Source organism: Podarcis melisellensis (assembly GCF_964234715.1).
Source record: "Podarcis melisellensis genome assembly, chromosome: 12".
In the NCBI taxonomy this organism is placed as follows: domain Eukaryota; kingdom Metazoa; phylum Chordata; class Lepidosauria; order Squamata; family Lacertidae; genus Podarcis; species Podarcis melisellensis.
In genome coordinates, this window is record NC_138544.1 from 59,066,713 (window position 1) to 59,081,929 (window position 15,217).

The following is a 15,217-nucleotide window of genomic DNA, read 5'->3' on the forward strand; positions in this document are numbered from 1 at the left end:
GAACATCCTGTATCGATAAGTCCAAACTGTGAAGAACAACAGTTCCGTAGCCTTTACTGGGGATAGTGTGGTCATCCGCCTGGTGAATTGCACCTTCCTGCGGTGTAAAAGACACGAACAGTCGCTTATCGTTGCACATGTGGTGGGTCGCCGCTGAATCAACAACGAAGAAAGATCTAGACGTCTTCTGGACCTCTGCAACCTCTGCAACCTCTGCAACCTTTGGAGCGTAGCGTGAGACCATTGCCTTGTGCTGCGTTGTCCTGGACACCGGACCTTTGCTTTTGCCTCGGCCTTTTCCACGCGATGAGCTTCCGCTGCGCTGCTCTGTCTTGGCCCTGGGATATCTGCATTCCCTCTTCATATGGCCTAGACGTCCACACGAGTAGCATTTCACTGCCTTCAAAGCTTTGGCGCCATCTGGTGGTTCCACTGCACTATGGGATGATGACTGTGAAGTCTCCCCCTTTCCCATGCAGCCAGCACCTCGGCGATCTGCTTCATTCTGAATCATGGCAGTATCACAGGCTACTGTGAGTTGAGCATTTGGCTGATCAGTGGTATCAAATTCCCCACTTGCTTCATCCAGCCTTCTGCAGCTAGCCATCACTGCTGCTTTAAATCAGACTGCTTTAATCCAAAGGCAAATTCTAAACAGCCTCTGCCTTGCCTGAGCCTCTTTGCTTATCTGCAGCTGCTTCAAACTGCATTCCAAAAGGCAAGCTCAAAAGCGAAAGTCCCCAAGTGCTTTCTCTATAGCTGCCCTTTAATTCTTGCTGCGTCACATCTGCAGCTGCTTGCTCCAACAGCATTTGTAAAAGTTACTTTCGATTTCCCCCAGCATAGGAAAGTGTTGCTTTTAGCCATTTGCCTGTGCCACGGCAAAACCGGCTATAAAAGTTCAAAGTCCAGCCATAAAGCCATTAATTAGAAGCTGGCAGGCTGCCCGGAGCAGTAGCACATACCTTCATCAATCATTTTGACGCGCAGAGCAGATACCGTGCGTTCCGTCTCTCTGCCGCTGTTCCGATGCTTTGCCGGCACTTCGTTTCTGTGCTCCTTTGTTCCTTTGCCAGGAGCCCGACTTGTGAAGTCCATCCTCAAAATACTGCGTTTTTCTGGGCCCATAACCAAATGTTGGGGATAAGCAGTGTCCAGTGCACAGCGGAATGATGAAAAGTATGAGCCAACATGCTCTATACTACTTTATTTACAGTTCAAAGCTGGTAAGTTACAGAAAAACATCTTCCCTCTGCCGGAGCAGAGAAAGCGTCATCTCTCCTCTAAAGCACGGAGAGAATCACAAACTGAAACTGCAAAGAACAGTGAAAAACAGGAAACCAGTGTACGTCATATCCAGTCTCCTTTCCCGTGAGAAAACCCAACAGTACATCCTGTGGAATGTAAACATTGTCTTGTGACAAGCCCTTCGCTGCACAGAGAAGAAAGCAGAAACCAACACTTATTACCAATAAAAAAAAATCTGGTGGGCGCGAACTAATTTTCCTGCCGAAAATATGGGTATAAAGGGTGTTTTTTGAGGACCACTGTTGTATGTTCTGACGTTCATCCCCCCAACATCAGTGCCACCCCCACCTCTCTGATTATGGGGCTTTTTGGGGGGCAACATCAGTACCCCCCCGGAATATCTTTTTTGTTTTTGTTTTCTAATTTTAATTTTTTACCAACCACCGAAACACAAACAGTGAAACCCCCAGGCGGCTGATACATTGGGTATACAATATTCAATAATATACATATTCAAAAATAACATATTCAAATCAACCATATGTACACTTCTATATACCTTAACACTCCTCCTTCCACAAGGATTATTTAACTTTTAACATTTTAATTGCCCAAAATCGTTCAAAGCTACTCAAATATTTCAGTATCTTCTCAAACCAATCCTCCCCTTTCTCACTGACCTTAAACCCTTTCATTCTGCGTATCTGCACAGTTAGGTATTCTAAAATTATCCGCCCAGCCCATTGCACCTTCTCACCTTCGCACTCGGTGACTCCGTCGTGGCACGAGAGGGTCTGCCGGGCTTCGCCAGGGCAGGGAAGCCCCCCAAAGCGGGCAGGGGGGTTGCTGCACTCCCGGCTCCGGGCCGACTCTCCTCCGCAGGCGTCGCAGGGGGACCAGGGGCTCCACGTACTCCAGGCCCCGTCCACTGTGAGGTGCAAGAGAAAAGGATGTGTGTGTGTGTCTCCTGAGCCCTTTCTCTTTCCTCAATATCAATTTTTATTAAGGCTTTTCAACGTAAAATACAATAAAAGCCAAACTGATCAAAAGAAGGTAAGCAGGCAAGAAGCGAGAATAAGCAAAGGAAGGAAGGAAGAAGGAAAAGAAGGGAAAATAAACACAAGGTGCTCCGTTATAATTATATTGTAACCCAGGCTTCCTCGAACTCAGCCCTCCAGATGTTGTTGGACTACAACTCCCATCATCCTTGACCACTGGTCCTGCTAGCTAGGGATCATGGGAGTTCATGGCCAAAAACATCTGGCAAAAACATCTGGAGGGCCGAGTTTGAGGAATAAAAATTGACCTGTTGTAACCCTTATTCCCTTCCCAAACACCCATCAACCCAGTCGGATGGGTGGGGTACAAGTAATAAAATTATTATTATTATTATTAAGGTGGGGTAGGAGTCAGGGTGTCAGACTGGGAGCTGGAGGGATGGTGGTTCAAATCACTAATGTTCAACTATGAAGCTTGGTGGGTGCCAGTTGCTGCCTCTCAGCCTAGCCTACCTCTCAGGGCTGTTGTGACGATTAAACGGAGGGGAGAAGAACCCTCTAGGTCACCTTGAGCTCCTCAAGGTGGGCTATAAATGCACACTAAGAATATTGCACAGTAGGAAGAAAGGGGTCTGAGCCCCCCTCCCCATCTGAGCCTTTCCCTCCCTAACCACTTTTACAAAAGTTCATTTGCGGGATCTGTGAGTCTGGTTTCCACACTCAGCCACCCTCCTGTTTGCCCCAGAGGTTTGGTACCTGGGCAGAAAGAGTCCATGGGGCACTCCTTCCTCTGGAGCTGGATTCCGCTGTCGCCGTGCTGCTCCTGCAGTCCCTCGCACTCGGGACCCCCGTTCTGGGGCTTGGGGCAAGCGCAGGCCCGGTAGCGGGAGACCATCTCGTTGCCACATGTCCTGGAGCAGGGGCTCCACGGGGACCAGTCGCACCAGCCACCGGGAACTGGAATAAGGAGGGAAAGAGGTTGCTGGGGTCCTAATGAAGCCTTTCCCACGGGGGGGGGGCTCCTTCCTCTCTGTGAGGCCCCCCCTCTGCCTGGCAAAACCTCCCTGTGGGACTCACCGGCACAAGCTTGACTGGTGCAGATCAGCTTCCCTTTGGAGCAGGTGCTGGGAAGAGAGAGAGAGGCGGGAGATGGGAGACGCCCTTGCCTCTCACCGATGGGCAAGATAACAAAAGCATTCTGGGAAATGATTTATAATGAATTGAAAAAAATGTTTAAAATAACATTTTTTGGGGGGGAAACCAGAGGCTTTTCTACTAGGTACTTTAGGTGCAGAGATTCCGAAGGAGCAGAAACGACTATTCATGTGTGTGAGGACACGAGAAAATAAGGGAGGCAGTTGGGAAAAAAAGATTGATAACGGTAAGCATGGAAAGGTGGAGGGGAGTCAAGGGGTTCAGGGAATCCTAAATGATGATGTTGATGTACTGTATAATGTTTGAATTCAAATTGGTTATGTAAAATTCAATCAATCAATCAATCAATCAATCAATCAATCAATGGAAGGGTCCCCGAGAGCCATCTAGACCAGGGGTTGGAGGAGTACCGTAAATAGCTTGTGCGCATGTACACGGGCCTTCTCCGACCTGGATGTGCACTGGAAATAACGCTTGCACATGTGCAAATATGCACACAAGCTATTTCCGGTGCTCCTCCGACCTGGAAGTGGGCAGCCGTGCAGCGCAACACCGGTAAGAGTGGGCGGTGGGTTGTCGTGGGCCAGACAAACGAGTCCCTCAGCCCTTATCCGGCCCGCAGGCCTTAGTTTGGGGACCCCTGATCTAGACTAACCTGAGGTTACCAGAAGCAATGACAAACCTAGACAGCATCGTAAAAGGCAGAGACATCACCTTGCCGACAAAGGTCCGTATAGTTAAAGCCATGGTTTTCCCAGTAGTGATGTACGGAAGTGAGAGCTGGACCATAAAGAAGGCTGATCACCAAAGAATGGATGCTTTTGAATTCTGGTGCTGGAGGAGACTCCTGAGAGTCCCATGGACTGCAAGAAGATCAAACCTCTCCATTCTGAAGGAAATCAGCCCTGAGTGCTCACTGGAAGGACAGATCCTGAAGCTGAGGCTCCAAGACTTTGGCCACCTCATGAGAAGAGAAGACTCCCTGGAAAAGACCCTGATGTTGGGAAAGATGAGGGCACAAGGAGAAGGGGACGACAGAGGACGAGATGGTGGGACAGTGTTCTCGAAGCTACCAGCATGAGTTTGACCAAACTGCGGGAGGCAGTGGAAGACGGGAGTGCATGGCGTGCTCTGGTCCATGGGTCACGAAGAGTCGGACATGACTAAACAACAAAGTTACCAGACATCCCCGTTTCCCAGGGACAGTCCCCGGATATACAAATCAGTCCCCTGGCAAATCCATTGAGGTTGAAAGGTGTCCCTGGATCCACTGAAAAAAATCTGGTAACCTTAGACTAACCCCCTGCAATGCTGGACTCACAAGTAAATGAAAACTGAATCACGGAGTTGTAGAGGCCGGAGGTGCACCCAACCTGCTGCAATGCAGGAATCACAGCTAAATCGTAGCTGGCCTTTGACCCCTGGCCCCCATGGAGGCCCCAGCCCTCAGCCCCCCATCTCTGCCTGGCCTCACCAGGTGTTGCATCCGTCGGAGCGAGGGACGGTCTCTCCTGGCAGGTGTCGGAGGCCGGTGAGCAGGTCCAGGCAGGTGCAGAGGTCCTTCTCCACGCAGGCCGTGCCGTTCAGGACTTTCCCCCCGGAGCAGTAGCAGCCGGGCTCGCAGGTCCACAGGCAGTGCTATGGGGGGGGGGAGAAGGGGGGCAGGAAGATGAAGGCCCACGGCAGCGAGGAGGGGCAGGGTTCGCCAGAGAGCGCCGGGGTCTGCCGCAGCCTCTGGCAACCCAGCGAAGCTGAGCTATGTGTGCCATGCAGCCGTGCCAGCTGGGGCAGGCGGGCGTTCAACCTCACAGGGTACTTGTGAGGATGACAGGAGGAGAGGACCACCTTGAGCTCCTTGGGGGCGGGAAGGTGGGGTAGGAAAGCAATTAACGAAGATGAAATAAACCATCCCAGAGACAAAAGCGGGGGGCTGGGGTTCCCCCAGGCAGAGATGCCCACCGGGCCTCACCGAGATGTCATCGCAGGAGCGGGGGCAGGGGGGTCCACAGCGGCTGTAGGCGGCACCCTCCAGGGCAGAGCAGTCCACACCTGTGCCAGGTAGGAAAGAAAGGACAGGTGAAGTCCCTGGGGGAAGAGACTTGGGCAGTGCCCACAACCTCTCCCCACAACCACCCTCCAAAAGTGCAACTTCCTGGGCCCTAAAGTGACTGGCAGGGAGGCAGGCGGGCAAATGGGTAGTGCCAGAGGGGGGGTCAGAAGATCAAGTGGCCCCCAGACAAGGAACTCATTCCCCCCACTTTCCCCTGTCCCAATTTCTGGACTCCTGTTACAGTCATACCTCGGGTTACAGACGCTTCATTTTGCGTTTTTTTCAGGTTACGGACCGCCGAAAGCCGGAAGTACCAGAACGGGTTACTTCCGGCTTTTTGGTGGTCATGCAGGTGCAGAAGTGCTAAATCGCGCTTTGCACATGCACAGAAGCACCAAATCACGACCCACATGGGCTGCGAACGCTGTGGGTTTCGAAAGTGGATCCCGCACGGATCATGTTCACAAGCCAAGCATCCACTGTAACCCATGGTTACCATCATTTCAGATATCTCAACATGTGGGGCGCACCTTGCCCACCTAGAAATATACCTCGCCCCTTCTGCGCCCCCCACGAATATATATATTTTTGTGGTGCCACCACTGAGCAGGCAGGAGGACTTTTCAGGCTCTACTGCAGGGCGAAGGTGATGTCATGGCTGGAGACGTTGTCTAGAGAGATTTGGGTCCAAATCTTCGTTCGCCCACAAAGCGCTCTCTCTCTCTCTCTCTCTCTCTCTCTCTCTCTCTCTCTCTCTCTCTCTCCCTAGTCTACCTTGCAGGATTGCTGGGAAGACAAAGCCTGTGTCTGTGTGGGGAGAGCCATGCCAGTTTACCACAGAGGTAGAGCCCGAAATTAGCCCCCAAGACTTCTCTTCCCGACCCCCAGCACTCTCCCCAGGTGCCCTCCTCTGCTCCCCAGCCCTGCTTGCCCCTTTTCGCTTGCCTGGGATGTGTCCTTGAACCCCAACAATAATAATAATAATGCCTGGGTATAAATAAAATTATTATTATTATTATTAGCCCAACCTTCTATAGCAGGTGGCTGAAATGGCTCTTGTCCCGCCACAGTGGTGCCAGCCCCCAAGCGCACACTTCCCCCAGCCAGCGGGGGCCGCCCTTCTTCCAGGAAGGGCTCCCCAGAAGCCCCCCCCCCATTTGGGGGTGAGGGGAAAGAGCGATGGGACAGGGGCAGAGATTTTACCAAAACTTCTAGGTGTGTCTCCGGCATGCAGGGTCTTCCGATCCCGGCCCTGACTCACCTGGGCACGGGTTCAAGCTGCAGCCCTCCACCTGGGTGGGGACCCCCTCGCAGTAGTCTCCGCCCCCCTGTGGGGCGGGGGTGTCGCAGGCTCTCGCCCGGCTCCTCATGCCTCCCCCACAGCTGGCGGTGCAGTCGGTCCAGGGGCTCCAAGCCCCCCAGCCCCCATTCCCTGCAACCACAGGGGAGAAAAGAGCATGTGTGGGTCGCTGGGCCCCCCATTGCAGACTCCCTCCCTCCTGTGTGGTCTGCCCCCCAGGTGGAGGAAAGAGGGAAGTTGCTGTTATAAGAATTCTAAGGTCTCAAATATAAATTAAATGTACATAAATGTACAAGGCAAGCACATACATAAGTATATGAAATAGTATAGGAGAGCAATCCTGAAGCCATTTTGACTCTCCCAATGGCCTCAAATATTTCTCTGCAGTAAGGGAGGCAAATGGGGAAACCCTTCCCACTGTCTTTTTGCTTGCAAATCCTGTCTTAAGGGCCTATTTCTGTATGAACAGGGTGAGCCTGTGACCTGGATTCAGGAACTAAAGTATTAACTATGAAAAAAGAATGGCCAGGCTGCCCAGGTAATGAAATCAGTGACCATTATCAGGTATCCTGGCAAAGCAGGATTTCTGCTGTAGACTGCTTCCTTCTGTGATGTACGTATGATTTTTTTTGGGGGGGTGTCTAGAGCTACAGGGTGGACAATTTCAAAAGTCTGTATAAGGGCTTGCACCCCATTTTTCTGGGTTCCTCCTCCCTCCTGCAACAGTTCAATAAAGATCAAGCTTACTAGCTGCTTTGCTTCTCAATATTCTCTGGTTGGCCTCTGTTATTTTCTCCTACCAATAGGGAACCTGCATAAGGACTCTAAACGAGGTCTTGGGTCCCCCATAAGGGAAAAGGAGCAGGTTTTTCTTATAACATTGCGAAGGCGAAGTCTTGACTCTGGGAAGGCAGCAGGAAAAATAGGGGTGTTTAGGGGGACACTTACGGGCGCAGGGCTGAGCCTGGCAAGGTTTGTCCTCGCGTTCGGGACCCAAGCAGGGCAGCCCCATCCCAGACGGAGGGGGATCCGTGCAGAAGTGGTACCGGTTCCGTAGCCCCAGCCCGCAGGACGCTGAGCACTCGCTCCAGGGGGTCCATTCTGACCACTGGCCGTTCACTGGGGAAAAGGGAAGTCACAGTAAAAAGGTCTGAATGGGAGGTGGCGAACTGTGATCTTTCTGGGGGAGACCCTAGATGGAGTAGGGGGTGGGAAGGGGGCACAGCAAGACTCAGATTGTGGACAGAATGTCCTCCTTCACAGAGTGTTGGCCTGTGGAACTCTTTCCCACAGGAGACAGGGATGGCCACCAACCTTGATGGCTTTAAAAGAGGATTAGATAAATTCATGGAGGAGGAGAGGGCTACTAGATATGACAGCTCTGTTAGAATTCCTGCTCCGTGATTGCAGTCATGGGATTGTTGTCTCACACATGACAGTGTATGTTTTCATTCCACAGAGTGGGAAGTGACGGAGACAGGATGTTTGTGTTTCTGTGTTCCATGAAGTGGGACTATTGTCCTTTGTTCTTTTTCTCTTTGCTGTCTGATGCTGGAGAGAGAGGGAGCCATGTTGCAGTGCTCCGTGTGTGTTTATATGTAAATAAAGTAGATTAGCCAAAATGCTGAGTTGCTGAGCTCTGTCACGCATGATACGCAAACTCTGCGGATCCCTAAGTGTGCCAGTGTCGGTTGGCATTGGTCGCTGTGATGTTTGGGTTGAAGAAAGCTTTTGAAGCTCCCGAATGATCGACCAGGAGGGAGAGAACATGCCAGTCAGGCATTTGTCTCTGCCAGGGTCCTACTCGAGTGTAGGCTGAACTCCTGACAAGCTCTGCTCTGCTTATGGGACGCAAACAAGCCGGATCCAAGCACAAGAGCAACTCTCTCCTCTTGTGGTTTTCAGCAACTGGTCTTCAAAAGCATCGCTACCCTGGGTGGGAAGGAAGATTGCAGCCCTTGTGGCTAGGAGCCATCAACAGCCCCTGAAAGGGCCCAAGCTCTTTGCAAAGGGAAGCAAGAGGACGGCTGTTTCAGAGCAAGAACCTCCAAACCAAAAGTGTCCCAGCAAGTCAGGCCTTACCGTCTCCGCAGGCTGCCCTGGAGCAGTTGTGCACACGACCGGAGAGGCAGGTGCTGCAGAGAGGAAGAGAGAGTGTTTTTTAGTGTAGGGTAACCATCCGCATATCACCAAAATGCTTCATCATCATCATCATCATTTTTAATTTGTCTACCGCCTTTCTATCTTACAATACTCAAGGCGGTTTACCAGCTTTAGAAACAAAATGTACTCTTATTACAATCTAATGCAATACAAAAATGTGATAATAAAACACAACTTTAAAATAGGCAATCTACATAAAAAAGTAACATTCAACAATCATTAGAATAGTATAAAATAATAATATCAACATATACGATACGATATCTTTATTGTCATTGTCTCATACAGAACAATGAAATATAAAAGTTAAACAGAAATCCACTCAACAGTCACAATAAATAATATCTAAACTATAATCAATAAGACAACGGCAAGCCACAGTACTTAAAACAATACAATACAAGACACATTGAGAAGCAGAGACTAGAGGGTAGAGCAAGGCAGGTGGAAAGAGGCCTTGCCTGATGGAGTCTCTCCCCTCACAGTTCTTCCTCCAGAAACAGCTCCCTTATGAGGACTCCTGGGGCCGGAGGGTGGGGCAAGGCAGGTAGAAGGAGGCTTCAGTCTAATTAAGGCATGAAGGGGTTAAAACCATGAAGTAAGCTGTCCTGCCAGGCTTAGCTATGTCCACTTCCCCTGACCTAGGGAGGAACTAGGGAGGAATCAAGCTTTTGTTCTCCTCCAATCTACTTGTGAATCTCAGTGTGCGGAGAGGGTTGAGCTGGTTGCTCCGGCTCGGACCGCATGGCTGTCACCAGCCGCTCTTGAGTTCCTATACCAAGAATCTAGCAACTTTGACCACTTTCCAAGCAAGCTAAGTTTCACTGCCTGTGCAACCGTTCTGAAGCACATGAATCTGACCTTTGGAGAATTTGTAAGCAAATCATTTTTTAACTTACCAAAGGTGTGGTCTTTTCCTATGCTGGGGGAAGAGGGAAACTTTGGAAAGAAACCTTTTTTGGAACTCGCTCGAAAGGGCATATTTTTAAAAGCCTGTATGTCTTTTCCCCTCAATAGATTTTATTAAAGTTTGAAAGAAAATATACAAAGGTCATTATCAAATATCTTTTTATCTAAGATAAAAAAACTAATTAAAAACACAAAAGGAAGAGAAGAGGAAAAGATAGAGGAGAACTTTCGATTCTGTGTCTGTCAGCTTCTTCAGTCCTCAAGCCCAGACATAAGATCATTTTCTTTTTCACACAAAAAGTCTAGAAGAAATTCCCAAACTTAATAGTGACAATGGTTTTTCTTCGATTGAACCCATCCATTTTGCCATCCCAGCCAAGTCCGTGCATGGACAAGTCTCGCCGCTAACAACCTATATTTCTATGCTTTGCGGCATATTTTTTTTCTTTTTTTTAAATCATTTTTATTGATTTTCCAATAAAAACAGCCAATCAACATATCCACATCATAATCCAATTGAAAACAAGAAACTAAAATTAAAAAAAGACCAAATTGTACTCCAAATTGTAATTATTATTTTTTTCAGGTTCCCCATAGTTTGGACCTATGAAGCATATCTCCAAATCTTCAGCCCTGCCTCTTCTTGTGCCACGAGAAGCTTTGTGGCATATTTTCTGACTCTAAATCTCTGCTGGGGTCCTTTCACAAAGAGTCCTTGCCCCAAACTTGGACCTTGGCATCCAGGAACTTCTCCTTCCTCTCTCTCTAGACATATTATCGCCAGCAGTCAGAGCTGGCAGGAAGGGGCATGGCTGGCGAAGAACCAGAGGAAGAGGCACTGACCAGTTTTCACAGCCTCTGGGTACCACGTCTCCCGGGCCGTACAGCATCCCATCGAGGGCGCAGGGGCACTCCTCCTCTGGCACGCAGAGATTGTTCTGTAAGCGGCAGAGAGGGAAGGGGGCAGCATTAGAGGAAAAAACACACCACCTCGATGACAGTAAGAGGAAGATATTTAGCTCTCCCAGAAGCAGAGCGTCTCTGCGAATGTGCTGGGCAGGAACCTGATACGTTGGAGCATATTTTATTTTCTTGTGATTTTGGCATTCGTGCCAGAAGACAATTGTTTGAAGCCTTACAACCTAACAGGCTTGTTTCTATGCTGCCAACGGTTCAGGACCTGCTCTCGGACAGGAATGATCAAATTACTATTAAATTACTTTAATAGTGGTTAAATTTTTGAGTGCTGTCCATGTGGAAAGACTGGGCCATTATAGAGATTTAGTGGTTCTTGATTGGTCGGTGATGTGGTAGTGTTAGACTGTATTATTTATGCAAATTGTTATGCCGAATTCGTATTTTCCACAATCTGTATACGGTGTTTGTTTTATAATGTGTGGTTTGCTATGCCTAATAAAGGATTGATTGATTGAAACACACGACCCTCCCCTCCTTCTGAGATCAGCCTTCCCCAAACGGGGGCCCTCTGGAAGTTCTGAATGACAAAACTTATTTTGTATACACAAAAAATGAATTATGCTGCCCAGTATCGGGAAGTTTTTAATGTTTGATTCCCTCCCCTTAAAATATATCTTTATTGATTTAAAATAAATACATTTATGGGAAAACAGACATACAAACAAACATACAAACAAACAAACAAACAAATAATAGAAAAGTCAAACAAACTACCACAATATAAGAAACAACAAAATTAATATAACTAACATCATTTATACTCCCGATACTGAAAGCAATTATAAAACTTATAGAGAAAGAAATTAAAAATGACTTCCAATTAATCTCACTGTACTTTATCTATCAATTATCTTATACCACACAGTTGCATATTTCTTCCATAGTTTCTTTTTACCTCCCTACAAACTTATATTTATACAATACACGGATCAGTCTAATTCTGCCAGGATGTTTCCTCTTATACCATAGGTTTTTTTAAAAAAAATGTTTGATGTTTTATTATGTTTTTATATGTGCTGGAAACTGCCCAGAGTGGCTGGGGAAACCCAGCAAGATGGGCGAGGTATAAATAAAAGCATTGTTAATCATTATTATGTACCTAATTAAAGCATCTTGTGTTTTCCCCGCTGCCTGGGGGTGCTGCTGCTGGGAGTTGTAGTTCAGACCTTCCTGAGGGGCCCAGGTTGGGGAAGACGAATTTGCAATCAATCAATCAATCAATCAATCAATCAATTATCCGTCCTTCGCCCTAAGGCCCCAAGGCAGCATTACAGCATTAAAACACAATATTAAAAAGAGTGTAAGGCAACTTGAGAACATAAAAACAGATTAGGCCAGATTAGGCGCCACCACGGAGAAGGCCCTGCCCTGGGGGACGCCCCCCCAGCCTCTACATGGGAAAAATGGGGGGGGGGCAGAGACTCACCAGCAAGAAGGTGCTGTTGGGACAGTAGCAGCCAGCATGGCAGGTCTCATTGGCACTGGGCACCGCACTGAGCTCCGCGCAGGAAGCCGGTCCGTCGGCACATTCCTGCCACACCTTCCCCTCTGGGCAGACGCCGGGCACCTCACCTGGGTGCAAAAGTGCAGGGCAGAAGTGGGTGGAGCATTTCGAGGGGGCAGGGGGTAGCTGGGGGGGGGGGAGTTAGCCTGGTGCTACTGAGGTCATTCCACCAAAATAGATGCAGAGAACTGTGCCAGGAGTTTCTGTGCACTCAGTGGAATGGGGTTACAAAGGATATACATGTGGATCTGTCCCATATGGGGATAATCCCAGCATCCTCTTGGCTAAAAGCCAACAGAGCATTTCTAGCTAAAAAAAGGCTGCTCCAACGACAGACGAAGTCAAAGAGAGAGAGTGTGGCAGCATGTCTTGTCCTTTTGTTACCTGGACAGGTAAGGTCATGCCCACCTCTAGTCACATGCAAAAGGAAGGATGTTCCAGCCCAGGAAGAAACAGGAAGTTTTCGACTGGCTGGACCAAACCTCCCCTTGCATGTCCACTCTAGGAAAACAAGGAATCTTGTGTTTGACTGCTCCCAGTGGATTACATCTGACAGCACCGCCCCCCGCTTTGGGAATCATAACAGCCTTTCTGTCTCACCGAGATGGGTCCACCGGACTCACCTGTGCAGGGGGGAAGGTGGCAGGTGGCAAATTCGATCCGGCGCAAGACGGTCTGGCTGGCCCTTGTGCGATTCCGGTATCCGCCTCCGCATGGAACAGAGCACTCAGACCAGGGCCCCCACTCCATGCCGGAAGCTGGGAAGGGGGGTGAGAACAGAGGAGAAGGAATAACAATAATAATAATTTATTATTTGCACCCTGCCCGTCTGGCTGGGTTTGCCCAGCCACTCTGGACGGCTTCCAACAAAGATTAAAAATACATTAAAATGTCACACATTAAAAACTTCCCTGAACAGGGCTGCCTTCAGATGTCTTCTAAATGTCAGGTAGTTGTTTATCCCTTTGACATCTGATGGGAGGGCGTTCCACAGGGCGGGGGCCACCACCGAGAAGGCTCTCTGCCTGGTTCTCTGTAACTGGGCTTCTCGCAGGGAGGGAACCACCAGAAGGCCCTCGGAGCTGGACCTCAGTGTCTGGGCAGAACAATGGAGGTGGAGATGCTCCTTCAGGTATCCTGGGTCTTTAGGGCCATTTAGGGCTTTCAAGGTCAGCACCAACACTTTGAATTGTGCTCGGAAACGTACTGGGAGCCAATGTAGGTCTTTCAAGACCGGTGTTACGTGGTCTCGGCGGCCGCTCCCAGTCACCAGTCTAGCTGCCGCATTCTGGATTAGTTGTAGTTTCCAGGTCACCTTCAAAGGTAGCCCCACGTAGAGCGCATTGCAGTAGTCCAAGCGGGAGATAACCAGAGCATGCACCACTCTGGCGAGACAGTCTGCGGGCAGGAAGGGTCTCATCCTGATTACCAGATGGAGCTGGTAGACAACCGCCCTGGACACAGACTTGACCTGCGCCTCCATGGACAGCTGTGAGTCCAAAATCACTCCCAGGCTGCACACCTGGTCCTTCAGGGGCACAGTTACCCCATTCAGGACCAGGGAATCCCCCACACCCGCCCGCCTCCTGTCCCCCCAAAACAGTACTTCTGTCTTGTCAGGATTCAACCTCAATCCGTTAGCCGCCACCCAGGAGGGCACAATGAGAAGTCCCAGAAGAAGAACTAAGATGGGGGAGAGACTCTGTGTTGGCCACCAGGCCATGGCTAGTCCCACCTGCCTTGCCCCACCCTCTAGCCCTGTGAAGGGGGGGGAGAGAAGCTCTTTGCCATCGGAGGGGGTGGGATTGCTGCCCCCCCTCCGGCCCAAGGAACCTTCAGGAGGGAGTTGCTGCCATGGGCACCATGTGTCTGTGCATTTTAATGCGCTGAAAGGAGTGAAAGGTTACGAGTCATGCAGGATGTAGAGAGAGTGTGCATAAACTTAACAGTGCTAAGGTTTTTTTTTTGGTCGCTATTTTGTTAATGCTTTCAAATATTGTTTTATAGATTATAAATGCTGATTTTTTAATCATGTGATATGACTTTAATTGTGAGGTTCAGCTTATTTTCCAGTTGCTGCTTTGTCAACAGTATGCTGCAAATTGCAATTGTTAATTGCAGTAGTACCCTGGTTCTCAAACTTAAGCCGTTTTGGAAGTCTGTTCCAAAACCAAGGTGGATTAATCTGTTCCAGACTTCTAAAAACAACCCCTAAAACAGCAATTTGACCTGAATTTTACTAACTAACGAGACCATTGATCCATGAAACGAAAGCAATAATCAATTCACTGTACTATAAAACAAATAAGATTGTATTGTAGATGATAAAAATTAAAATTACCCCCCCCAATCAACACTGATGATGGTCATTGTTTGGATGGGGGGCTTTTATCCATTTCCACAGTCACACAATCAGTAGCTGAACTGGGTTCCACACAGTCACAAAAACAAATTAACCGAGAAAGCCTCAAAAACAAAAATGCAAAATAAATAGCAAAAGCACAAAACCTAATCTGTTCCAGAAGTCCATTTGACTTCCGAATTGTTTGAAAACCAAGGCGCAACTTCTGATTGGTGCAGGCATCCCAGAAACAATAGCCGACAGCCGCATTCTGGGTTTCGGCGCTTGTGAACCAAGGTACCAATGTATTCTATACTATTTCTATTGTATTTGTGATGTTCAGTTCTATTTATGGTTTGTAAGCCCCTGTGGGGTTCATTCAAATGAAAAGGGGCCTGGAAATGTAATGAATCAAATCAGCGGCAACCTCCCTCTTTTCATTGTGCTCCTCTGCTCCCTTTCCTGCCCATCCCTCTGACCCCCTCCCCTCTCCCTGTGTTAGGATATTTCCATTCCACCTTAAAAGGGAGCAGGCTTTGTGAGTCACAGAGTCTGCGTATTTGCTGTTCAC

The 15,217-nt window shown here is 48.8% G+C and overlaps 1 protein-coding gene across 1 annotated transcript in view; it reads right to left on the bottom strand.

Moving 5' to 3' along the window:
- Nucleotides 1-15,217, bottom strand: part of LOC309381023 (SCO-spondin-like) — a 166,556-nt gene that overhangs the window by 57,108 nt on the left and 94,231 nt on the right. The window contains exons 65-75 of the mRNA XM_081931321.1: nucleotides 12,929-13,063; nucleotides 12,228-12,373; nucleotides 10,667-10,761; nucleotides 8,834-8,886; nucleotides 7,700-7,870; nucleotides 6,713-6,883; nucleotides 5,371-5,450; nucleotides 4,876-5,039; nucleotides 3,324-3,370; nucleotides 3,003-3,203; nucleotides 2,006-2,176 (exon numbers count right to left, since the gene is read on the bottom strand). Of these exons, the coding sequence (XP_081787447.1) occupies nucleotides 2,006-2,176; nucleotides 3,003-3,203; nucleotides 3,324-3,370; nucleotides 4,876-5,039; nucleotides 5,371-5,450; nucleotides 6,713-6,883; nucleotides 7,700-7,870; nucleotides 8,834-8,886; nucleotides 10,667-10,761; nucleotides 12,228-12,373; nucleotides 12,929-13,063 (1,434 nt within the window). The remainder of the gene's footprint in view (nucleotides 1-2,005; nucleotides 2,177-3,002; nucleotides 3,204-3,323; nucleotides 3,371-4,875; nucleotides 5,040-5,370; nucleotides 5,451-6,712; nucleotides 6,884-7,699; nucleotides 7,871-8,833; nucleotides 8,887-10,666; nucleotides 10,762-12,227; nucleotides 12,374-12,928; nucleotides 13,064-15,217) is intronic.